Source organism: Trifolium pratense, linkage group LG1 (genome assembly GCF_020283565.1).
Source record: "Trifolium pratense cultivar HEN17-A07 linkage group LG1, ARS_RC_1.1, whole genome shotgun sequence".
Taxonomy (NCBI): domain Eukaryota; kingdom Viridiplantae; phylum Streptophyta; class Magnoliopsida; order Fabales; family Fabaceae; genus Trifolium; species Trifolium pratense.
The window spans coordinates 47,581,865-47,607,098 of record NC_060059.1 but is presented as its reverse complement, the minus strand read 5'-3'; the positions used below and the strand labels follow the sequence as shown (position 1 = coordinate 47,607,098).

Below are 25,234 nucleotides of genomic sequence, written 5' to 3'. Positions count from 1 at the left end.
AAGTAAGTGGTTAAATATATGGATCAACTACCGAATGTTAATTGGTTTAGTAGTGATTGGTGCTGGACTTGGTAGGGAGGAGCACGGTTCGATCCCCGCAACTGCATTGTGAGGGGACTGAAACTACTTGATGCCAAAACTCGCCCTGAACTCTAGACTACTAGGGACCCCTTCCCCTTGGAACCAGAGGGTGAAAACAAAAATATTGATCAACTTGATGGTTTAAATACTTCAAAAAAAAAAAAAGTTGATGGTTTAAAAGAATAAACTTTTTTTGAAATATCTACGAAGTCAAGAACTTATTTGAGAATAGTCGTGACAACTGGAATGAATTTTGTCTTCTCCATTCCCAAACCTTATGGGATTCATGTATCCTCGTGCCACCCCGATTCTAATGTCATACCCAATTGGTTTCGGGTATCCAACTTGTATTGTATTTTTGTTTTTTATTTAATAATAAAAAAAAGAGAGTAAAGGTTTAGAGCTACATCATTTTAACTTTTAAATTTATTTTAAAAAATAAATAAATATAGAGAAAACGAATTATTTAAGGCTCTCCTTAAAAAGAAAATTGTAATTTAGAGTTTGTTGAAAGGCAAAAAAAGAAGGTTAGGAGATGTAAAAATATGATTTTAATACAAACGCGGTGGGTTCAAGGTGGCTATCAGTGTTGTCATGATCCACCCGATCCCCGTCTTTTGAAATCAGAAAAAATGCGAACCCGAACCAAAGCTCAGTTAAGCTCCCGTTGAAACTAAACGAAGGTAAATTTAGCATACACTTGGTCTCATATAGTTGGCTAAATAAATCATATTATATTTATATGAGTTATGAGTTTTTTATTCTACAAGAAATAGTATTTTGTATGTTAATTTCATAATTTGAAGTTTATTTATTTTAATATAAATTCAACAAAGATAGATATTTAACAATTATAACCAAATTTTACCACATGACATTTGTTACAAAGTAGAGAATGAACAAAAGGAGGCTACTAGGGTACATAAGAATAGAATAGCATTACTTAATAAAATAGAGTTACAAGAGATTATTATATAGCAAAACCTATTGAACTATAAACCTAATGGGTCCAATAGCATAAGCCCAATATTTTATTATCTAACACCCACCCTCAAACTCATGAAGCATCAACAAGAAGCATCGGGAGTTTGTCAAACAAAATACTAAAAACATCTAACAAATAAAATAAACTTATAACACTACCACTCAAGCTAAAGCTTACTAAGCTTTAAGCTTGTTACAAATTAACCCAGAAAATAAACCAACCCAACTAATAACTAACCAATTGAGAGAAGCAACCAAAGTGAGTAATCATCCGAGAGAGAAGTAGCATCCAAAGAGAGAAACCATCAGATAAATAGATCATCAGAGAGAGACAAACCAAATCAAACCAATTCATCATCCAATACAATCCAAGCTAACCAAATCCAAACCAATCCAAACTTTACCAAACCAAATTGTTCCAATCCAAACTGAACCAAATCATACAAAGTACAAACTAATCCAAACCAACATAAAGAAGAACCAAACCACCAAACAGAAGAATCAGTAAATAGAAAGAGAAGCAACCAAAATAGAAGAACAGATAGAGAGGAGCAATCCAACACAAGAGAAATCATTAGAGAGAGAAGCAACCAGACATAAGAAAACATCAGAGAGAAGCAATCAAACAAAAGAATTGACAGAGAGAAGTGCAATACAATCAATTGGAAGAAACAATAGAGAGAGAGAGAGAGAGACGATCAAAGATAAGAACCTAATAGAGAGAGAACCAAATAAGCAGAAGAAGTCAATGAGGGAGAATACCAATCAAACTAACAAGTCAAAAGGGGGGGAAGCAATCAATCAGAAAGAGACCATTAGAAAGACAATTAATCAGAAGAAACCAAATTATGAGCATTTAACTCACCAAACAACCAAATTGTGAATACTATTGTGACTCACCAAACAACCAAATTGTGAATACTTGACTCATCAAACGTGAGCACTTGACTCACCAAACAAAACCAAACCAACAAATTGTGAGTATTACCTCACCAAACAAACAAATTGTGAGCAATATTTTAACTCACCAAACTGATTTATTCAAACAAATCTCCAAATTAATGGAACCAAACAAATGAAACTAAATCAAACTGAACCAAACGAAACCAAATCAAGTCATACAAACCAACATAAAATGAATCAAACAATAAAATAAAGAGAAAGAACCAAAACCAAAAGCCAAACCAGATTGCAAAATAAGGGATCGCATTGCACGACTTGCCACAACTTGCTGAACTTCCAAGATGCTTGACATTTCCACAAATCACTCTTACTGCATACATGCACTGCGAAACAAAAACAGTACCACACAGAGTAAAAGAAATAAACAAGCTAATATTGCAAATTATGAGAGAACCACCAACTTCTACAATCAAACCTAAAATTCTCGAATTCCTTTTTTTTTTTTTTAATTAAACTAATCTTCAAAATTCAAGGCAAATCTCATTCACAAATTCAATTTGACAACACAACCACTACAACAACCAACAGAGGAACATCCGAAATCAACCAATTGAAGAAAAATCCCACAATAAAAAACAAACAGAAAACATTCCCAAATTTACTCAACAGCGAAAGCTACAAATTGTTCAATGAGGATCAAACCAAGCTCTTGATGCCATGTTAAATATGCTTGGATCTCAACCCCAAAAGCTAGCTCAAAAGGTGAGGTTGCCCTTACATATTTATACACTTCACATCCCGGGAACCTAAGCAATGTGAGCCGGGTTAAGGACTAATATGTAGTTTGTGTTGTTGGAATTTGTTTGAAGTCCCACATTGCTTAGGTTCCCGGGATGTGAAGTGTATAAATATGTAAGGGCAACCTCACCCTTTGAGCTAGCTTTTGGGGTTGAGATCCAAGCATATTTAACAACATTAACAAAGTAATATGCATAACTTGGCTTCACCAAAACAATCTAGTCAAGCATAAACTACAAAACAGTGCGAAGGTTCATATAATCACTTGATTAGTCATATGAATTAATATAAATTTTACAAGATTGGTAGTTATCACCCTTGAGATGTTGTGACACAATCACAGCACCTGTATTCTCATTAAGGATGTACAAAATACGGATTCAAAGCCGGATCAGCAAGAATTTCACCATTGTTGTGTGCCATGATGAATCTGCAGTGAGAGTTCGAATCAGATTTGAAAGTATAAGAAAATCAATACATAAAGGATACTCTATCCAATTTGGGCGGGCTAATTTAACTTCTCCAAAAAAAAAAAAAAATACTCTATCAAAGTTGCAGAGAAAAAAATATGATAACATGTGAAAGCATATGCAAAAAGCATGAAAACAGAAAAGAGAGTATTCAGAAGATGAGTAATGTGCTTCATCATGAGAATTGATCAACTTGCCTAAAAGCAATGTACATAGGCAATATATATAAAAATGTTGTGAAGCATAGTGTAATTTTACTATCAAAATCTTGAAGTAATGCAGTACATGTCGGAAAATCAATTTCATGCCAATTGAACCACTCAAAATATGACGACATCAAATTTTACAGCAGAATCATAATTCACATTTAAATTCTGATCATTTTATTCCTTATCACAGATAATCTGCATCAAACACACATTTAAATTCTGATCATTTTATTCCTTATCACAGATAATCTGCATCAAACACGCATTTAACCCTTCCATTCCAATCCCATGCAGACATATACTCCTACTGAGTTTAGACAGACAATTCTCGTAAGAACAAGAATTTATGAAATCAAGGCATTACTGTTGCTCACTCTAAGTTTGGTCTTACTGCTGGTTTTTCTATTACTGAAAATAGGAAAACGGCATAATCATAAAGGGAGCGGAGAAAAGAAAAGGCTCGATGCTTAGAAAGATTGGACGGCTATCCTAATAAACTAACACTTAAGCCCTGATTAATTATAAACATTAGATAAATAAAAAATCAGTAGCAACTAGCAACAAGACCATTTCAAATCTCAGCTCCTTGGATCCACATATAAGAATTTAATATCTACAATACTATCACGTTTTCAATGAAACACAGAAATTATGCGATATCGAGATTGTACAATCAAGATATCTGGTAACTCTGGTTTTTCTATCGCCACATATAAAGGGCATTGAACAATTACCAATATACAATCAGGTGTACTAATATAGAAAACAGAAAATGCAACTATCACTATTACCACAGTATATTAATAACAGCAAACAAATAACTGATAAGCAATCTTTTAACGAAGATTATCATTTGGTTCTATGGACAAAAAGTGGGACGTAAATCGATGCATGAACTTGGACTAAAGTGGTCTAAATTCATGTATTGGTTTGAGTAATTTTCTTTCCTCCCACTTTCTTTTCTTTTCATAGAACCAAACGGACTATAAAATTCAAAACAAGTAAATTAATGACGCTATGATTAACATTAAAATTCAAAATAACAATGTATAACTAGAAAGCGACATACCTATATTTGCTCTTATTACTCTTATAGCAGGCCTCTAACAATCATTTCATGAAGAAGTTTCTCTCTTTATCATTCTCACCTCTTTCAAAGAGAGTAGAAATCATTATTTCAATATTGAAGGCATCAGGAAAGCGGCCTTTATCTTCCATTTCCGACAGCAAAACAAATGCTTCTTCAAACAAGCCATCTTTACAAAGGTCAAACCAAAACCTATTGCCAAATATTTTTCAAAATGATGTGTATTTTTAGTTAGACATGTCATAGTATAGCTATCCAAACCATAATGTATTGCAGATTCACATCAAATACAAGAAAGAACATACAAATGTGCATTTTCTCCATTTTTCTTATGCATTCTACACGCTCAAACACAAGAAACTTGGCCAACACTCTTCTTTTGTAAAAAAATAAATTATAAAAAAATAAATTAAGAGCAATTTACAACTTTGACCCTACTACACCATGTTCATTGTGAACGAGGACCTTAACACCTCTCTTCCTCAAAGCATCAACAACAGCCCAAACCTCAGGTCCAGTATCAACACTCTTCTTTTCAATCTCTTTCTCAACATCCATGTGGACCCCACTTCCAAGTCCAATTTCCGGCTCCTCCGTCTTCAGCCGCATAGCCAACACCTCACCAACAGACGCCGCCGCTTTCGCGTTACAGTTCTTCCCCAACTCGAACGCATCACTTATCGATTTCTCCACCGTTGATGCACTCGCCACCACCCTCCTCTCATTCCAATCCACCACATTCGCCGTCATGTGCTTCGCCGCTACATACACTCTCAAAACAAACCTCCTCGCCATTTTCACCTAAGTTAGACAAAGAATGTCCAATATTATAAATATAACTATGGGCCTTTTGTGGCCCAAACCAAGGCCCAGTATTCTAAGAAGATACTATTACTAATTTACTATCGTATCCTCCTCAACTGTTTTCAGTTTTATTGATATCTATGGCAATCACATTGGCAATGGCATCAACCACTATTAGAGTGATTCAGCAGCGACCAAGATTCGTTGCGTATTTGAGCAATTCTATTGCAAATTACAACACTGTTTCTAGAATCTTCCATTTCCGTTGTAGCAATAACACCTCTTCTCTTCAATTTCCTCTTCCACGTTCACTTTCCGTTATGGCGAGTTCTCAAGATTCCTCTTCAACCAAAACGGTGCGTATCACAGAGGCAAATTGCTTGAAATTTATTTAATTAGTTTATTTATGGTGATTAGTTAATTTATTAATTTGTTTATGTTTTGTAGGAGAGGGTGGTGATAAAGGGGAGGGTGCAGGGAGTATTTTACAGGAACTGGACAGTGGACAATGCTAGAGAATTGGGGCTTAAAGGATGGGTTCGGAACCGGAGAGATGGTTCTGTGGAGGCTGTGTTCTCCGGTAGCCCTGATGCTGTGCAGGAAATGGAGCAGAGGTGTCGTCGTGGTCCTCGTGAGGCTGTTGTTACTGGGCTTGAGGTTTTCCCCGGCGACGATGATGTTGATCCTGGTACGGGATTCCAACGCAAACCAACTGTTTGATTTTAATTTTCATTGAATACATATAATTGTTGCACCTCAATTTCCCTTAATCCGTGCATGATAACATTATTAGGTTTGTCTGGAAATATATGTTTTTGTAGGATTGAATTGCCTTGGTGTAATCTTTTATTTACAAGATCACTGTAGAGTGAAATAATTAATGTAACTTGTTGTATCTTTCCTGTTTTAACTTGTGATTGGAATTGAAATAGGGTAATGATGGTAATTAATTCATTGTAGTGCACTACAAGTTACTACACAGGTGTATAGTTAGTTTATCTTTGAACTTATCTTGATGTAGCTCATTAAATTAGTGATTCTAAACAAAATCATTAGGAACTTGTTGGAGCGGTAGAACTGTAGAAGAAATTTGGCTTCTAATAATGATATGAAATACAATCCTCATTAAAGTTGAACAAGAAAATAGTGTAGTATGAACAATAAATTGTATCAAGAAATATAAATATCTAGAGAAGAAAGATTAAATTTTTGATAAAATGAAAATCATTTTGTTACACTAGTGTATATATTTCTGTTATTGTTCTACCGACAAACCTAGACTTAGTTTTATAGTATATAGTAAGCTACTTACTACCAACAAATGAATATTAGGCATAGGTTAGTTAGTCAAATGCTACAGTACTGATGATTAACTTCAACTTGAGCTAAAACAAATGAGAGGAAATGGGAAATGATAAAAATGAGCTTAGATCTTTATTGATTAAAAATTATTTGTGTACAAGGGTCTTAATCTAATCTAGTATGCCCCCTCACGCTGGAGAGTAGATGGATGTCATTCATAGTCACCCAATATGTAAATATATAACAGAATCTAATATGCCTTCTCATGCTGCAGAGTAGACGGATGTCACTCTTAGTCTCGAAAACAGAAGGGGGAAATGTTGAAGGTCCAATGATTTAGGCAAAATCTCTAGGATGGTAAAACGGGCCGACTCATCTTGTTTTGTCTCGCTCATCGGTCAACTTAGTAGTTGAGTTGTATCTTGCCCCACCACTCGACGGGTTGACCATTCAAAATAACAATAACAATTCAAAGTAAATTAAATGTTTTGATTTTTAGGTGTGGCGATCCATCTAAATAGAAAAAAAAAACACTTCAAAATTAGTATATTAAAATTGAACTTAATCCAACAATCATTGCCAAAGCAATAAAACATAAATTTACTAGGTTGTAGCAAGAAAATGTGCTTATAGCCTGAAGAAAAAGAACTAAGCAGGGTAAAATAATAGCTTAAAAAAGAGATTTTTAAACAGATTTGGCCGGCCAACCAGGTCCGCCCCATCATTGTTCTGTATTTCAATGAGTTAAGCGGGCTGTGCCAATTTGAGTGGTAGAGTCCAAAATCCCATTTTGTTCGCCTAAAATAATGGGTTAAAATGTTTACCCATCTTGGCTCAACCTTTTTTTTATACTCCTAAACATAGGCAACGTCTAATGTGCACATTGCACAAAATCCCCTGTCATTTGATTAATGGGTTTTAGAAGATTTTATCTACACCCACAACACCATAAATCTCTCCCATTCCTTCTAACAAGTCTACTTAATCACTCTCACCCAATCACTCCTTGCCTCATCACACCATCCTAACCCATCTCATTTCTGTTTATGTAACCAACTTTGAAGCCACCGGCAACGGCATCCATAGACACCACGTCAATTCAATCTGCTGTCGACTCCGTCAGTGTGGTTTCCATTGCCTTGTTACCTTATCGACACTAAGGAAGTACTTAACGGCGACAAGTTCTTGAGATCTGACGTGGGGCTGAATGTGGGGACAGGTGTCCTTGGCGGTACGAGAATGGAATCTTTTCCAAATCAGTCGTCGAGGGTGGTACGTGGTGGCAGCAGTAAAGAAAAATAGAGTGAGCTCTAACAAAGAGGGCAAGTGTTTTTTTTTTTTGTTGTTGTTGTAATGGACATCACCCTGATTCTACCTGAAATAGAATTTGTTCTCCATGATGTTGGTGAGGAGATGAAAATAAATAATAATGACTACCAAACATATATAGTGAGAAGAGAGCTCTTTCTTTTGAACTTTTGGTTAGTAATGCAGATAAGCCATTAGCTATAACAAATAGGTGTACCAACAGCTAGTTACAGGAAAATGGAAAACCTCAACTAGATGACAAGCCATTTTCGAAAAACCTGATGACAAGCCTGGCTTACTGTTCCTCAAGACAGCATTATCCATGACATATTAACATACTGGCTTAAAATCAGCCAACTCGGGTTCTTCAAACTCCTCTTCTCGATCAGTTACCTATGACCAAACATCATACTCACGTGGTAAAATGGACACCACATTACAGATGACATCAAAGTCTGGCTCTGAATCAAGCAAATCGTCATCCATAAGTTCATCTTCAGCATCTACATTTCCAGTTTTGGGTGGAAGACTAGGAGGAGGAGCTATTCTTTCTTTCAATGGCCACCTGGCCACTTCGATTGGTTTGACAACAACAGTTTTGACCCTAGTTTGGGCATTTTGGTTAGCCTGTTTCTTTTAGCGTTGAAATCTATGCCATTGTGTCCTAGTCATAGGATTTTTACCCATATAGTTATTTCTATAAGAGTATTTTTTGGCTTCAGAAGAGTTGTTCTGATCTGCCTTGCTCGAACTCCCTTTTTCCTTAACTTTGTTACTGAAAGCAGCATGTCTTCCATGTGCCCATTGGTTCACTGGAATTCGATTCGATGGGACAAATGTGTTCTTTCGACCCAACCTCTGATGGATCGTTGGAACTTGAGCAATTGCCTTATCTTTATTTGGCCCTTGGTTTGGCCATTTACCTTTGTTCTTAACATAAGGAACATAATTTTTAAGGCCTGCAATAGCCTCTTTGTCGCAAACAGCACTGCATAGAGTACAAGGCATAACTTCCTTATTATTAAGCTGACACCTGTTAAGGAAATCAATCAATTCCTCTTCAGCATGAGGATATACAACTTTGATCTTTTCAGCATACTCTTCCTCAGTAACCGCCTGCATTGAAGTTGCTTCCATGGCCTCAACCATTAAGCATTCGAATGGTTCCACATATGATGCTTTAGTCACTTGTAAAGGATCTGAATCAATTTTCATCCGAGGCTTGGTTTTTTCATCAAACTTCAGTCGTCCTTCATTGAGGGCCTTTTGCACTATGTCCCCGAAAAGAATACATTGAGATGTTTTATGACCCAAATAATTATGAAACTTGCAATAACCTCTTTTCTTTCTTTGTTCTATTGGTGGTACTTTTAAATTTTTTGGCACAACAATTTGGCCATCAGTAACCAACAAATCAAATATTTCATCACATTTAGTAATGTCAAAAGTATAGGTTTTTTGCAACATATTTATCATTTTTGGGTTCGATTGGATTTTTTTTTCCATTCAAAGGCCTTAGCAATTTACATGTATAAGGAGGTCCTTAATTTAATTCTGCCACGTTAACCTCAATATCTTCGATATTTGCGTAATTGATATCGTATTCATCATCAATAGTTTCAACATAAGCAACTTTTTATTTTTTATGAAACTTAGATGTTCTAGCCTTTTCAGCCTTAAGGCGTTCGACTTGTCGAACTCTATCTTCTAATTGCGCCATATCTCTCAAGTACCGAGTATCTAATTTCTTTCGAATAGAATAATCGAGGCCACCAGCAATCATTTCGACTAACTCATGTTCAGGCACTTGAGTAAAACATCTGGCCTTGAGGAGTCTGAATCTATTCAAATAATCATCAATGGACTCATGTGTTTTACGCCTTACACTAGCCAATTCCTTGAGGCTAATTTTGGATTGTCCCATGTAAAATTGTTCATGGAAAACCCTTTCTAATTGAGTTCAATTGTGAATCGAATGTGGAGGAAGTGTAGTGAACATGTAAAGACATTTTTAGTTAAAGAATTAGGGAAGTATTTCATCCTTAGATTCTCATTGTTCGCTAAGGGTCTGTTTGGTAAAAATAAGCTATAAGCTAGCTGATAGCTGAAAAGCTAGCTTATTAAAATTAAAGTGTTTGGTAAAATTAGCTTTTAAAGTGGTTATTAAATATAAAATTACATAACTGATAGTGGGTAGTTTATTTTTTAGAGTGGGTGGTTATTAAATTAAAGGGTAAAAATGGAATAAAGTGTAAAAAGCTATAAGCTATAAGCTCAAATGCTACTTGAAATAGCATCTGAAAAAAAGCTATAAGCTAGTACAAAAAGCTTGTTACCAAACACCTCTAATTTTTTGAAACAAGCTTATAAGCTCATATAATAAGCTATAAGCTAGCTTATTTGTGTTACCAAACAGAGCCTAAATCTCCGGCCTCTGTCAAATATCTAGCAACATGTTCAACAGTAGATTCACCAGTATCTCCAGCAAACTTTGTGATTTTAGGGATTTTCCAACCCCTTGGTAATTCAGTTTGAAGTACGCATTCAAATAATGCTGATACAAAGTCAGGCCTATGTAAACCCATATTAAGGCCATTCTGCGCAAGTATTGTTTCGACCAAATAGGCCAAATTATTTTGCCCAGCAAAATTATTTTGTTGCACATTTCTAACAACTTCAGCATTTAGATTTATGTTAACCAAAACTACACCTTGGTTTGGGATTTGTTCAACCACTACTTGGGCTGGTGGTTCTTCTTGAACCACTACTTGTGAGTGTCCTTGATTTACAGGAGCCCCAATATTTTCAGGCACATTTTGGTTTTGAATAGGTACTTGATTTTGAATTGGTCGAAATTGTTGATTAGGCATTTGGGGAGCGCCAAAGAAATCTGCAATTCGACCCATTTGACTTGCTAGCAATTGGTAACTATCATTTGTATTATTAATCAAAGGATTGAACACAGTTCGTAATTGTGATGTCAGCGTATTAACCATTTTATGGTTACTTTCATCCATTTGTTGTCTTAAGGATAAAACGGATGAAGAATTTAGGGCTTGAGGAATTGCCCTATTTCCTACCCTTGATGTTGATGGAGAGAATCCAGAGTTTGGATTATCCATTTGTTGGTAATTATACAAACTAGCCATCATAGTGGCGGCATCCCACAAATAGGATTATTTAGGAATTGTAATTGTGTTCTAGGAGGACTCCTAAAATCACTAGGCATTCCCTGAGTATTCCCCCCCAATGTATTAGTATTAGTGGGAGACATGGTTGAGGAAGACTGTGTCGTCCCTGTCATGGAAGAGGAACCATTTCCACCAAGTGTACTCGAAATAAATGCGGGTCTAGTCGACCCATGGTTGAATTAATAGTAGCGTCAATAGTAGACGCTTGTGTTGGTTGCCTTTTTGGGATCCAGTTATTAGAACTCGAATTGACATTTGTGGAATTATTATTTGTGGATGCTTTTTGAGGGGGTGGTCGCACCATTTCTGGAAGTAATCTACCACTTCTTAAATGCATACACTATTAAAACACACAAGTTTATGAGTTGAGATCAGCTCCATTAGTATATCCTCCTTTTCCTTCATTAGTTTCCTAGATCTGTGACATGTGGCAATAAAACAAATCAACGGTTCAGGTTAAAAAAGAAAAAAATTGAAAGAAACATGTAAACTCTTTGCTAATTGTCAGATTTTATATTAGGCCTAACTCATCCCTACAAAACCGGCTTGTAAGGTGAGGGTTGCCTAAGCTATATAAACGCTACACAGGCCATATCTCTTAGCAATGTGGGACTAAATCCACCCCTTCACACCCAACACAATGAAGGTGTTGGAGGCTGCAATGAAGGCAACCCAATTGCCGCAATTAGGCAGATGGGGGTGGACCGCAATGAAGGCGGAATATCCAACACACCCCCTCACGCTCAGGCCCAATGGGCCTGAAGCGTGGACGATGCAAATTTGACACTAATCATTCACCACTATCATCTCCTTATTCCTTATTCCTTGCTAATCAATCACGTCCATCTTCTTCTTCCCTTACACAATTTCACTATTAGGATTCCTTGCTAATCAACTCTCCGTCTGTCTCAACACCATTCTCCGCCATCACCTCTCTTTGTCACTACCAGCACCGCTCGCTGTCACCCTCTCTATCCGTTTCGCCGTCGTCGCCGTCATTTTCACAGTTTCAGTTTAACGGTAAATGGTGATTGATACATTAGTGATTTCAACAACATTAAAAATTTGCAGCAAGAGAGCAAGAAAAAGACACGGTTACTACGCCGCCGGCTTTTACTTCGATTTGTTCGCCGCCAAAGTTTTGATACCACATGGTTTGCTCGTTGTTCCTCTTCGCAGCGCTCACTCTTTCTCTCCATCGCAGCTCGCCGTCATTTTCACCATTATTACCAACTTCAGTTTTAGGACAAACGAGTGCCATGAGCGATTATGTTTCAACTTTAGGATGTTTTGTTGTAATAATCAATTGTAGCTGTAATTTTAACTTTCAATTTTAGACTGTAATTTTAGCAATTGTAATAATAATAATATACCAGATGATGTACTGCTACATTGTTATAATAAAGAAAAATTAACAATTGTAATAATAATATACCAGATGATGTACAGGAACACAGTATCATACAAGAATTGATACAAGTTGTATTGAATTGTAATTACTATAAAGCTATTAAGTGTCTAGCTATTGGTTTGCGAAGGGCTGCTGCATATGAGGTTTTGGCCTGGGACAGAGCTTTGTGCGCAAAACTCGGCATTACTTAGTAACAACATTATAAAGTAACAAAAATCTCCATTATAAAGTAACACAAATCTGCTACAAAATCTGGATTATAAAGTAACAAAAGTCTGCATTATAAAGTAACACAAATCTGCTACAAAATCTGGATTATAAAGTAATAAAATTCAGCTGCATCAAAAGCCATACAAAATAAGTCTAAAAGAAATTGCGAAGTCCTGATATGTCAACTGGACTTGAATGTGTCAACATGCCTTGAAATCCCAATGTGCCAAATTGACTTGTTGCTTGATGTTGAAGACCTAATGTGTCAACTTGGCTTGATGGTGTCAACAAGCCTTGAAATCCCAATGTGCCAAATTGACTTGTTGCTTGATGTTGAAGACCCAATGTGTCAACTTGGTCTGATGGTGTCAACATAGCTTCAAGTCTCGACGTATCAACTTGACTGGATTGTGATAACATTGCTTGCTGCTGCATCATAATATAAGAAAAGTTAAATAAATGATAAATATGTCTAAAATTATATAAATTGATGATAAACTTACATGCGACGACTGTCTTTTTTTGTTTGATGATAAGCATGTCTTTCTCTTTCTATCTAATCTCTCAACCCAAGATTTAGCTCGTTTTTTCTTCTTATGTGAACAATCTCGCTTCTTTATGCCGGCTGCCCCACCAACAGTGTCCACATTGTTCTCAATTTCATCATTTGCAATTGATATGGATACATGAACCACTCCACTTGCTTCTTTGTCCACATGCTTTTTTTCCAATATATCATCGATTATTTTGTTGGACTCTTCAGAAACTTTGGACAAAAATGTGTAAGTTTCATGATCAACTGAAGCTTTGTTGATCAGCTTAATCATTCGAGGACATAACTCATTGTATCGCTTCATGAAATCGGCTTTTACGTCTAATTCAACATGTTTCCCTTGCCAATCTTTATTACTTCCCAACCTTGCATCTCCTGTCCATCTCTTTAGTATATAGTGTTCAGGAATTAACTTAATATTCATGACATCTAAGACTTTCAGAGCATGACTACATAAGATTCCATGCGTCTCAAATTTACGACAATCACAAGAAACTCCTTGTTCCTGAATATTTCCCATCACCATCCTCTCTTTTGCATTATCATAATTTGTAACAACATACAAACCTTCTTTCACCTCTTTTATGCAAGTGTCTTGATATTCCTGATATTCCGCTTGGAATTCCTCAAATATTTTTGGAGTGTAAACTTTTCCAGCTTGTACAAGCATACGTGCCTTGTTCATCAATCTAGGCAACTTATGTCTTGACGCATATTCCTCTTCTGACTCATTGTTTCGTCTACCATTGACAGCCCTTTTAAAGTGTGTAAAAAATTGTACCAAATTTAAATCCGACTTCAAATAGTTTTTCAAATCAGCATTAAAACTCTCACTTAACTGAGTAGACCTCATACCCGCTGTGAATGTTTTCCGAACATAAGTCCATGCCCATTTTTCCTTCAATTGAAAAATCGTATGCAACCACGAACCTTCTGAAACATTATACTCAACAAGTAAAGAACTCCATGCTTGTAAAAATTCACCTTCCTCTTCGTGTAGATCTATGCATGCTTCAAAATCCTTACCAAATTGTGAACTCTTTTGATATAGATGGTTCACATGCCTTATAGCATTTTGTCTTATATGCCAAGTGCACAGTCCATGAAATGTTTCCGGCATAACTAAAGAAATAGCTTTCGCCATTGCGGCATCTTGATCTGTTTGAATTGTTTTAGGCTTTGCTCCACCCATTGCTTTGAGAAAAGTTTCAAATAACCACTGAAAAGAAGGGATTGTTTCATCATATAACAATGCTGCCCCGAAAATGATTGTTTGCCTGTGATTATTAAGTCCTACAAATACTCCCAATGGCCGATAATCCTTATTTGTCTTATACGTGGTATCAAAAGTGATGACATCACCAAAATACCCATAATCATTTATCATTTGTGCATCAGCCCAAAATATATTTGTTATTTCATCATCAACATCCATTTGAAAATCATAGAAGAATGAGGGATTTTCACTTTCATGTTTGAAATACTTAATCAAGGCACCCACTTCACCAAACTTTAGTGAATGCATCCTTTTGGTTCGAAGGTAATTCTTAAGGTCTTGTTTTGTAAAACCAACTGTCTCTAACCCACCAGCTTGCTTTGATATATATTCATGTAAACCTTTTGGTCTTAATCCAGATTGATCCCCCAATACAATTTGTGATGCTTGTACCTCAAATATGCGCCGATGAGAGCGAATCATGTGAACATACTTTTGTGGCTGAAGAGGGTGGTTGTGTTTAGCTACAAAGTCAACAACCTTATATTTCCCTATCTTCCGATCAAGTCGAATAACCATACGCGCTTGGCAGTCCGTTCTAGTTTCTGCTCTATTGCGCTCCCCCGTCGGCTGACGTCTTTTGTCAACACCTCGTATGCCCTCTTTGAAGCATGTGAATTTTCTTGAAGTTAAGACTCCATCCTTTTTGCTTTTGTTTACATATTCTTTGCGAATACCAAATCCAAGTTTTTTACTGTACTCATTATAAAAATCATAAGCAGCTGCCTCAGAGTCAAACTTCATTTCCAAGTATGGTTCGCTATCGACAATACTGTCTTGCCCAGGTTGCACATTTTGTTCATGGATATTGTTCACCCATTTATCGACACAATCGACTACCGAAATTGATGATGAATTCATGTTATCTGTAAAAGTATAGTCTTCTTCATGTTAGTATATAGCAGAAACCAATATTATAGTGAAACTAATATTATAGTGAAACCAATATTATAGCAGAAACCAATATTATAGTGAAATCAATATTTTAAACATGTACATCGTAATGACATATTATACCAACATTTGTAAACATATTATTAACATTTTAACTAAGAATGTGAAGAAGAACAAAATATTATAGTGAAACTAATGTATCAAATTATTATAGTGAAACTAATGTATCAAATTATTAACATTTTAATGTATCAAATCACTAATGTATCAAATCACCATTTACCGTAACACTGACTGTGAAAATGACGGCGACAACGGCGAAACGGATAGAGAGGGAGACAGCGAGCGGTGCTGGTACTGACAATTTCACTGTTCAGATTCTTTGGTAATTTCCTGGGAAAGAAGAAGAAGAGGAGGAGACAGTGAAATTATTAACATTTTAATGTATCAAATCACTAAGAATGTGAAGAAGAACAAAATATTATAGTGAAACTAATATTATAGTGAAACCAATATTATAGCAGAAACCAATATTATAGTGAAATCAATATTTTAAACATGTACATCGTAATAACATGTTATACCAACATTTGTAAACATATTATTAACATTTTAACTAAGAATGTGAAGAAGAACAAAATATTATAGTGAAACTAATGTATCAAAATATTATAGTGAAACTAATGTATCAAATTATTAACATTTTAATGTATCAAATCACTAATGTATCAATCACCATTTACCGTTAAACTGAAACTGTGAAAATGACGGCGACGACGGCGAAACGGATAGAGAGGGTGACAGCGAGCGGTGCTGGTAGTGACAAAGAGAGGTGATGGCGGAGAATGGTGTTGAGACAGACGGAGAGTTGATTTCAGCGGCGAGTTGCAAGGAGATGACGGCGGTGAATGATTAGCAAGGAATCCTAATAGTGAAATTGTGTAAGGGAAGAAGAAGAAGAAGAAGATGGACGTGATTGATTAGCAAGGAATAAGGAGATGATAGTGGTGAATGATTAGCAAAGAGTTTACATGTTTCTTTCAATTTTTTTCTTTTTTAACCTGAACCGTTGATTTTTTTTTCTTTTTTAACCTGAACCGTTGATTTGATTAGCAGAAAACTTGAACCAACATCAGTTTTAAAAACAAATTCAAAATAGAAACTACTTTCTGAAAGCAATAAAACGCACAAAAACCAATCTCACTGGACGTGCCAATTTTTGTTTACACTGATTACAATTCAAAATAGAAACTACTTTTTGAAAGCAATAAGCGCTAGTTTGAATTAATTGATTGAAGGATCAACTAGTAAATCCTGAGACATGTTTTGTGCATTGATTTCAAGAAAGTTTTGAATGTTCATCATTGAAATGAACATTTATTATGTTTTGAAAATATTAAATGCGATAAGAACTTGAAATGCAAGTAATTGTAAAAGGTTTTGAAAAGTAAAAGTTTGAATGTAAAATGAACAAGTGATTCACTTGAACGAGAGAACCATTTAAATGCGGAAATTTAAATCGAAAAGGAAGATTTGCAGAATGTTAAATTGCATTAAATTGTAAATGTTTACAAAATAAAATGGTTCACAGATTCATACATTCTTCTTATTGCACTCGTTTCTCTCAACCTAAAAACTAGTATTTTATAGTTACAAAGGAAATAACCGCTAGTAACGTCCCTATACTAATCTTCTGACACGTGTCTTGTCACGTTCTCCTTGCATTTGAACTGCCTCTTCGAATCGGAACGCTCATAAGTTGAAATCGAATCATAAGATGAATGGTTAAAACATTCTAAGTCCATAAAACATCATTGTTTTCGACAGTGTTTTAAAAACCGGTCCGGACATCGAACCAGTGAGGGTACTGGGCACTGGTTCATTGTATTCAAACTCAAAACACATCATGATCGAAGGCAAGACTTAATGAAATAAGAGAATTTCTGATAAGGTCTTCACTCTTGCCTTCTCAGCTAATACTCCCTCCGTCCCAAAAAGAATGACCCAGTTGACCGAAACACGCATGCCAATGCATAACTTTGGCGACTAATATCTTTAATTGTATAATAGTAAAAATTATAAAAAATTAATATTTTGAAAATACTCATCGAGACGAATCTAACAACATCTTATATGTTAATATTTATTTTTATTTATTAGTAGAAAAATATGGTCAAAACAATATATATGAATAGTGCATATATTCAAAATGGGTCATTCTTTTTGGGACGGAGGGAGTAGAAAGATTCATGAACCTCTTTAAAAGGATCATTAAGCTAATTAATGTTTTTGCTTTGGACTTATGGATACTTTCCATTCATAATGTTTCCCATTTATTGTTTTTAAATGAGCATTTCTGGAATTGCGCCAGTTGTGCATTAATTGCACTTGGTCGAAAATTCGAGATAACAATATGACGAAACCTTTTTGTGATAACGAACATGTGTATAATTATCATTTACCCTCTATATCTTCTATATTGAACACATGTCATAGATCGTGTCACCCTTTACCCAAAAATAGGAGGAAGGCACAACACCCCAGCAGTTGGTGTAGGCTTTGAGACAACCACCTTCTGTGTACCCTCGACACTCAAGTCCACTCCAGCATCAACAACGTTACCCTTTAGCAAGGTTGATCACAAGCGAAGCTGAAGGATTTGACGCCGTGTCGTCGACCAAGCCATCAATATCCATGGCAGCAGCATATTTATGCATCAATATATATTTAGCTTTTTAAGTATAAGGAGTACTCAAGGCAAGACAAAGTATATAATCTGTTATATGCTACATTATAAAAACCAATAAAAAAATCCATTTTATCAACTATGAACTAGTTCTAATACTATGAACAAAACAATACACATGCTTCACACAACAAAACGATTAACAAATACAAGCAAGTGAAGCAACCACAATTACTAACGAAACATAAACACATTAACTCAAGAGCCCATTTTCAAAATGCACCTATAATAAATTTTACTCTAAACATACTCCATGCTTTGCACAATTAAAAGACTTTTTTAACATAAAGTACAAAGACCCAATAGATATATAGTACTATAATACTAGTACTATGAAAAAAAAAAAAAAAAAAAGATGGGGACCATAACTACCCGTTGTCCCCTGGTGGCTCAGCCACTGTGTATGTTGTTGTCCTCAGACCCCTACTCTCTAAAGAGACAATAGAAAATGTCTGTATAATATAGGGGTAACAAACTGTACATAATTCAATAAAACAGTTAGCTGTATAATATAGGGGCCGGAATGGACAGACATTTATCATTCACTCATAATTTACTAATGATCATTTCCCTTCCGAGTGTCATCATCTTACCATATATAGTAGGAACACTCATAAAGGACACCAAGTACTACAGAACCACGTACCGACATATTTAAGATTATTCTCAACAATTTTACGATCTTCAATTAAACGGTAGAATATATGGTTTAAAAACAAATTCAAGTGAATCTCTCTCTACCCTTTTTAAAATGATAAATATGTATACAATTTTTTGTTGATAGAATGTATGTTCATTTTGAACTTAATAGTTTGTTAGGCTTCAAACATCTCATACTATTGAATTTTTGTTGTCATTCCAGAAGAAAAAAATATGAATGGACGAAGTGTTATTTCTAAAAGATTAAACATTAACTAGGGAAATTTTGTTTGCGTCAAAAGCACGGCTAGTATCTATATAAAGAAATAGAAATGTAACTATTTTCCCCCATAGTTTCCTGCAATGGAAGTATGTTATTCCAGGCCAAGCCGAACACTAAACGTGAGCACCTTTTTGCTAAGTTCAAACTTTAGTTTGTCACATTGTGAGAGTTTAGATAGAATTCTGCTACAAAGGTAAGCTATTAATTGAAACAATTTATTTAATTACATTTTTTTTTTAAATTTTATCAATATAAAATTTATACATATTTTAAAACAAAAAGTTGGTCACTCTAAATATTTATATATACTATTGAGGAGAAAAATTTGGCACCCATATTTGTACATATTATAAATACATATTATTAAAAAAATATTGTGCCCTAGACGCAGTAGTCCCTCCCGTTTCCATGCTTAAGGTTACTTACCATTAATGGATGCTATCTCATTGATCATCGATCAATATATCCTTGTATATAATTCGATTGAGTTTAAAATTAGATTGTTCTAGTTAGATCTTTTGGTTCAATATTCACCTTAACTTTCAGCTTTGTGATTTATCTCAGTAACATGATTCAAATTAATCAAACAATTATGCGCTGAAAGATTTTTCAATTACAACTACATGGTAATCAATATTCGATCTTATCCAATGTATCAAAAGAAAGTATTCGTTTATTCCGAAATATCTTTGCACTTGTTCGAAACATTCACTATGACAAAATATCGTTATTGTCTATATCAATTTGTTTAACAAACGTATTGTCGACAAAGTTAAATACAAATGGTAGACACTTGAGCGAGCGATGTCAAGTATAATATATCTCATTTATTTTATAGAATTAGTCTCTACAATTTGTGCGCAAAGATATTTAGTTTTCGAAACAAGGAAAAACATATCATATAATAAATTATAGCTAGGGACAACATATTTTTGGCCCTCCCTTAATAAAAGTAAGAGTTTTTTGGTTAATTAGATGTAGGAAATTGACCTATCAAATATTGGTATTGAATACAATGTATAGGGCTAGACCCACTAGTAGTACCCTATTTTAATTTTTAAGTGGCTACGTATAACCTATAGTTAAGAAATATCATGTTCTCAATCAGCATAAATAGACAAATTCAACATATACAATTATATTATTCCAAGATCTCATTAGTTCAAATATTACCTTGTTAATAGTTTTCTAATTATTCACTATTTCAAGATGCTTAGTTCTTTTTTTGGGAAGGTACAAAAGAGTTTATTAGTCTTTGTACCAAGAAAGCATGCATTGAGCTACTGGAATGAAGATGAAGCCACAACCACAACTGAGCTTGCTGATGTTGTAATGAAAGGTTACTTTGCTGTTCTTGCAAGGAAGGGTGAAGAAACTAGAAGGTTTATTGTTGGGTTGGATTACTTAACTGATCCTGCTTTTTTGGGATTGCTTGATGAAGCTTGGGAGGAGTATGGTTTCAGACAAAAAGGAACTCTTGTTGTTCCGTGTCGTCCGATAGAATTACAGAACATTCTAGATGGTCGGAAAATATAGAGAAGAAACCACCAAAATTCAATGAAGGCTGTGTACTTTCAAACAGAAGTCCTATCTTCTTTTTTTTTGAAACGGCAAATATATATATTATTAATCAGATTTCTGTACAAGACGAATTGAGGCCGATAAAAGAAGAACTACATAACAGAGGTGCCAAACAAAAGTCCTATCAAATCCTCCTTTGTGTCTTTCTTTTTCCAAATAGAGTGCTCTATTTCTTTTGAGAAATTGAGAGATCACAATACCCTATTCTTCATTCTTGCTATTATCTTCTTATTGGAGAATAGAACAAGTATTGTGGGAAGTTAATATATTTATTTTTACAACATAACTATACTAGGGTGCATGAATATCAAAAATATTGTTTGGCCAATATTTTATCGTATCGACTACCACTGGTTTACGAAGAATTGTCATAGATCGATGAATTTCACGACTTCGTGTATAAGGAAACTATCCCAACTCAGAGTTGGCCTTCTTAATGCATTGCTCTTTACAATATAAAAGTAAGGAGCATCTTTCTGTATTTACTATCTATAATATATTGGCTCAAATAAGAGCTTTACTTTATAATCTCAAGGGACAAAGTTCAAAATCCCATGGTTGTTAAATGATTATTAGTTTTACTTTAATTCATTATATTTGTTGACGATTAGTTTATGTGATAAAGATATGCTCTCTGATTGGGTTTGACAGGGACTCATTCATGAGTTTCATATACCTGTGAGAGCAGACCTTGCATCAATTGAGTTTCAATCATAACGGAGATTAGAAAATGACATGTTTGCTTTGATTCTGTTCTTTTCCCTTCTGCTTACAAGTTACAACAATGAGAAGTTGAAATAACTTGTTTGATTTGGCGATATATGGATCAGGACATCAGGTAAGACTTGTGAGAAGTTACAGAGGTTCACTGCTACGTACAATTGTATCATTTTTTATAAGTCGGTATCCCGCTCAAGGATTCACACCGACTATTTCGAGGACACAAATTTGCATCACTAAAATGATATAAAAACGAAATAGCAAGCTATTGAAAACTCACACATACAAATTGAAGGATTGAGATTTAAATTCTGGTCAAGACGTCCGATCTAATAATTTTATCATTTATGCTAATTGAGCTAAGATTTGTGGACGTTTTGATGTAGATTTTTAATCCATAAAAAGACTTACTAAGTTGTCTCGTCACATCCAATTACAGGGACGACAATCCTACTTATGGAAGCCACCGTATTTAAACAAAGTAATGAAAAAAATTTGCACCAAAAGCGATTTGAATTACAACTACTTGGTAATCAATATTCGGTTTTTGTAGTCCAATGTATAGTAAAAGTATGAAGCGGTATAGATACTTAAGTTATTTAAATATATGTGGTTACTATTAATATCTTATCAATATATGAGAAAATTATTAGTTACAAAAGGTTTAAAAGATATTATTCAATTGTGAAAGGTCTTAAAGATAAATTTTCTAAAGGTATTATAGCTAATTGGTATACTATATATATTTTTTATTAAATAGAGAGACGTGTGATAGATATTGATTTGTTTATCAAACTTTTTTATGTTAGTGACAACAATGATTATTTTTTAATATTATTGATGTTATTTGCAATTTAAATTGAGGATAATTTTTTTCAACCGTTTTGCATTCTTTTACTAAGAGCCATTTTTAATATTCTCACAGGGTCTCTAAATAGTCGGAGACGGCCCGATAATGAGATGAAACTATAATTAGGACCATCTAAATAATGGCAATGAATGCAGTGTTTAGGGCTACTAGACCCACCAGTTCTGGTGTAGTGAGTACCGTGTATCAAGTCGCTACGTATCTTAGAGTTAAGAACTATCGTGTTTTCAATTAGCATATAAATAGCCTAACTCTCTACACATAAAATTTTATTCCAAATATCATTAATTCAAATACTACCTTGTTAGTAATAGTTTTAAAATATTCACATTTTCAAGATGCTTAGTTCTTTTATTGGGAAGGTACAGAAGAGTTTATCACTCTTTGTACCAAAAAAGCATACATTGAGCTACTTGAATGAAGATCATGCCACAGCCACAGACACAGCCACAACTGAGCTTGCAGATGATGTTATGAAAGGTTGCTTTGCTGTTATGGCAAAGAAGGGTGAGGAAACTAGAAGGTTTATTGTTGGGTTAGATTACTTAACTGATCCTACTTTTTTAGGATTGCTTGATGAAGCTGTGGAGGAATATGGTTTTAGACAAAAAGGAACTCTCGTTGTTCCGTGTCGCCCGATAGAATTACAGAACATTTTAGATGGTCGGAAAACCTAGAGAAGAAGACATATCAACCAAATTAAGATGAAGGAAAGGATCATATCATATCTAGAGTCAAGATCTCTCGATTGATTTTATTGAAATATGATGCACATTTTTTAATATTTCTAAAGTGCATAGAATCAATCAATATTAAGGTTTTTTGTTCGAAAATGTCATGAAAATTCTGAAGTAGGCAAACTAATTAAAAACAAATGTCAATGATACCGAACGCTTCACCACACTTTATTTCTTTGCCTCTCATACCTACAATAAATTCAATATTAATGTTGTATATTGTTCCATGATATGATGTGAAACATTTGCTGCAATTCCTCACGCTACTTGTTAATATTTGCCAACTATAAATAGTATACAATTATATTCTAAACTAACACCATTACTTATTAAAATACTAAAAGATGTAACGAAATGGAATGCTCTCAAGAACACTTAGATGATGCGCATATCTCTTCTACCTTAACTAAGGTTTTGGGTTCAATTTCTAATTTAATATGCAGCGGTGTTAAAACTCTTAGGGAAAGTTTGTCATTTGGGTCTCACAAGAAAGTATTCGCTCGCATCCAATGTATTAAAAGAAAGTATTTGCTTACTCATAAATATCTTTGTTGCCCTAGTTCGAAACGTTCACTTTAACAGAATGTCTATCTTTGTCGGTTTCTATTAATTGTTTAACAAACCTACAATTGTCCACAAAATCAAATACAAATGGTAGATACCTGAATTCTTTAATTCTGACCAATGTATATGACAAAATATATACTCCTATGTGTTGAGCAACATCAATATTTCATTGATAATCCAACATTAAAAGGAGTTGGAGGTTCATGTCTTGACAAGGTATAAAAAAATTTGCCTCTTCCAATCGTTGGGTGAATAACGAGTGGGACCAGTTGGTACTCCTTTTAATTTAATTTTTTTTACTTATTAAAAAAAAATATAATAATTAATATACGGAGTAATAATTTGTCATTAAAAAAAACTTATAATCAATCTCTACAAAAAAAAAAAACATTTTGGCCCTCCTTTGAAAGCAACCGCTTTTTGTCTATAACACAATGGAAGAAATTGACCTATCAAATAGTGGCAATAAATGCAGTGTATAGGGTTTGACCCACTTATAGCCTATTTTAATTTTCAAGTGGCTACGTATACTATGGGAAGATTACTAAAAATTATGAATATTAAAAGAAATTTAAAATATGAGTATATTAATATTATATTATTTTTTGTGTTAAATGTATTTAATATTAAATTTTTTTATAATAGGGACTGAAGGAGTAATTTTCTAATTATTCACTATTTTAAGATGCTTAATTCATTGTTTGGGCAGGTACAAAAGAGTTTATTGGTCTTTCGACAAAAAAAAGCATGGATCAAAATTTTTAGGGTTTTTGCTTATAAGTAAGAAATGCAACTCTCTCTATTCCATAGATTTCTTAATTTTATTTGAGGCACTGTCAAATCTATTATTTATATGTTTAAGAGTTTTTTCTCAAGGAAACAAATCTACGTGTTACTTTCTTATGAACTTTAATTTTTATTAATCCAATGTGGCATCCTCTCATTCATCATTCTCTTAGGTGGCGTCCTCTCATTTCTTTTACCGGTCAAAATCTCACGTGACAATCTCTCAATTCATTTTGCTGATATGTCATTCTTCTATGTTTTTTCCTTTAGTCATTAGTGCTCAATTATAAATATAGAAATTGTTCAATCAGGTTTTATGAACAAATATCTATATATTAATATTTTGATACAATTGAAATTTTACATATGGAAACTTTTGATTATTGACCAACTCATTTTTGGAATATATATTGATTAAATTAAATCAATGCTGAAATGAATGGAAATTTCAAAAATTAAGGACCAAAAATCTACTATAGTTATATATACGGGTCAACATGTAAGAGTGAGGGTCATTTAGTGTCTCAGCGCCCATTCTCTATTTTCTCTTCTCACCTTCACTGAACAAAAATACTTACCTTAAAAGGAATATAAAAAAAAAATATAGTAATTTAATTGTTCACAAAAAAATTATTCTTAAACTTCATACTTATCGAACATAGAAAATGGTGTGATTGTCTGAAATATAAAATGAATGAAGTAATTAACTTCATAGATTATTTTTCTATTTTATTTTATTATTTTATTAATTTTATTAATAAAATAAAGTTACATAGTGATTTATACCAAACATAATATTACAATAGGGGGTATTGATAAAAAAATA

The 25,234-nt window shown here is 34.2% G+C and overlaps 6 protein-coding genes across 9 annotated transcripts; 3 read left to right on the top strand and 3 right to left on the bottom strand.

Annotated features, from left to right (window-relative positions):
* Positions 1–2,949: 2,949 nt before the first annotated feature.
* On the bottom strand, positions 2,950–5,343 carry LOC123898564. Of its 4 annotated transcripts, XR_006805349.1 has the most exons (3): positions 4,998–5,126; positions 4,515–4,724; positions 2,950–3,196 (listed from the first exon to the last, which is right to left on the bottom strand). XR_006805349.1 is itself a non-coding variant. In XM_045949568.1 (2 exons), the coding sequence occupies exons 1-2, from the start codon at positions 5,325–5,327 to the stop codon at positions 4,713–4,715; spliced, it is 342 nt and encodes a 113-aa protein (XP_045805524.1). In that variant the 5' UTR covers positions 5,328–5,343; the 3' UTR covers positions 3,525–4,712. The 4 variants fall into 4 exon arrangements, 3 of the variants coding, with proteins under 3 accessions (XP_045805524.1, XP_045805518.1, XP_045805510.1); XM_045949568.1 differs by lacking the exon at positions 2,950–3,196 and having other exon boundaries at positions 3,525–4,724; positions 4,998–5,343; XM_045949562.1 differs by lacking the exons at positions 2,950–3,196; positions 4,515–4,724 and adding an exon at positions 4,792–4,962 and having other exon boundaries at positions 4,995–5,343.
* On the top strand, positions 5,338–6,286 carry LOC123898556 (acylphosphatase). The gene is made up of 2 exons (XM_045949542.1): positions 5,338–5,692; positions 5,784–6,286. Exons 1-2 carry the CDS (start codon positions 5,477–5,479, stop codon positions 6,054–6,056), a joined length of 489 nt encoding a protein of 162 aa, XP_045805498.1. The 5' UTR covers positions 5,338–5,476; the 3' UTR covers positions 6,057–6,286.
* Positions 6,287–9,582: 3,296 nt separating this feature from the next.
* LOC123895470 lies at positions 9,583–11,095 on the bottom strand. The gene is made up of 2 exons (XM_045945834.1): positions 10,356–11,095; positions 9,583–9,850 (listed from the first exon to the last, which is right to left on the bottom strand). Exons 1-2 carry the CDS (start codon positions 11,093–11,095, stop codon positions 9,583–9,585), a joined length of 1,008 nt encoding a protein of 335 aa, XP_045801790.1.
* Positions 11,096–12,911: 1,816 nt separating this feature from the next.
* LOC123895462 (protein FAR1-RELATED SEQUENCE 5-like) lies at positions 12,912–15,448 on the bottom strand. The gene is made up of 2 exons (XM_045945822.1): positions 13,262–15,448; positions 12,912–13,187 (listed from the first exon to the last, which is right to left on the bottom strand). Exons 1-2 carry the CDS (start codon positions 15,446–15,448, stop codon positions 12,912–12,914), a joined length of 2,463 nt encoding a protein of 820 aa, XP_045801778.1.
* Positions 15,449–20,358: 4,910 nt separating this feature from the next.
* LOC123895451 (auxin-responsive protein SAUR32-like) lies at positions 20,359–20,685 on the top strand. The gene has a single exon (XM_045945814.1). It carries the CDS (start codon positions 20,359–20,361, stop codon positions 20,683–20,685), a length of 327 nt encoding a protein of 108 aa, XP_045801770.1.
* A 1,754-nt stretch (positions 20,686–22,439) lies between these two features.
* Positions 22,440–22,995, top strand: LOC123895443. The gene is made up of 2 exons (XM_045945805.1): positions 22,440–22,541; positions 22,657–22,995. The coding sequence occupies exons 1-2, from the start codon at positions 22,440–22,442 to the stop codon at positions 22,993–22,995; spliced, it is 441 nt and encodes a 146-aa protein (XP_045801761.1).
* The last annotated feature ends 2,239 nt before the right edge of the window (positions 22,996–25,234 follow it).

Bases quoted from the DNA above. Each gene is read 5' to 3' on its own strand.
- LOC123898556 (XM_045949542.1), top strand. From the start codon at position 5,477: ATGGCAATCACATTGGCAATGGCATCAACCACTATTAGAGTGATTCAG. The intron at 5,693-5,783 runs GTGCGTATCACA...TATGTTTTGTAG, and splicing joins ATTCCTCTTCAACCAAAACG to GAGAGGGTGGTGATAAAGGG.
- LOC123895443 (XM_045945805.1), top strand. From the start codon at position 22,440: ATGGCAATGAATGCAGTGTTTAGGGCTACTAGACCCACCAGTTCTGGT. The intron at 22,542-22,656 runs GTTTTCAATTAG...CACATTTTCAAG, and splicing joins TTAGAGTTAAGAACTATCGT to ATGCTTAGTTCTTTTATTGG.
- LOC123895462 (XM_045945822.1), bottom strand. From the start codon at position 15,448: ATGAATTCATCATCAATTTCGGTAGTCGATTGTGTCGATAAATGGGTG. The intron at 13,188-13,261 runs GTAAGTTTATCA...ATTATGATGCAG, and splicing joins AAAAAAGACAGTCGTCGCAT to CAGCAAGCAATGTTATCACA.
- LOC123895451 (XM_045945814.1), top strand. From the start codon at position 20,359: ATGCTTAGTTCTTTTTTTGGGAAGGTACAAAAGAGTTTATTAGTCTTT.
- LOC123898564 (XM_045949562.1), bottom strand. From the start codon at position 5,327: ATGGCGAGGAGGTTTGTTTTGAGAGTGTATGTAGCGGCGAAGCACATG. The intron at 4,963-4,994 runs CTCGTTCACAAT...TGTAGTAGGGTC, and splicing joins GGAAGAGAGGTGTTAAGGTC to AAAGTTGTAAATTGCTCTTA.
- LOC123895470 (XM_045945834.1), bottom strand. From the start codon at position 11,095: ATGGCTAGTTTGTATAATTACCAACAAATGGATAATCCAAACTCTGGA. The intron at 9,851-10,355 runs GTAACACAAATA...ATCCAAAATTAG, and splicing joins GGAGATTTAGGCTCTGTTTG to CCTCAAGGAATTGGCTAGTG.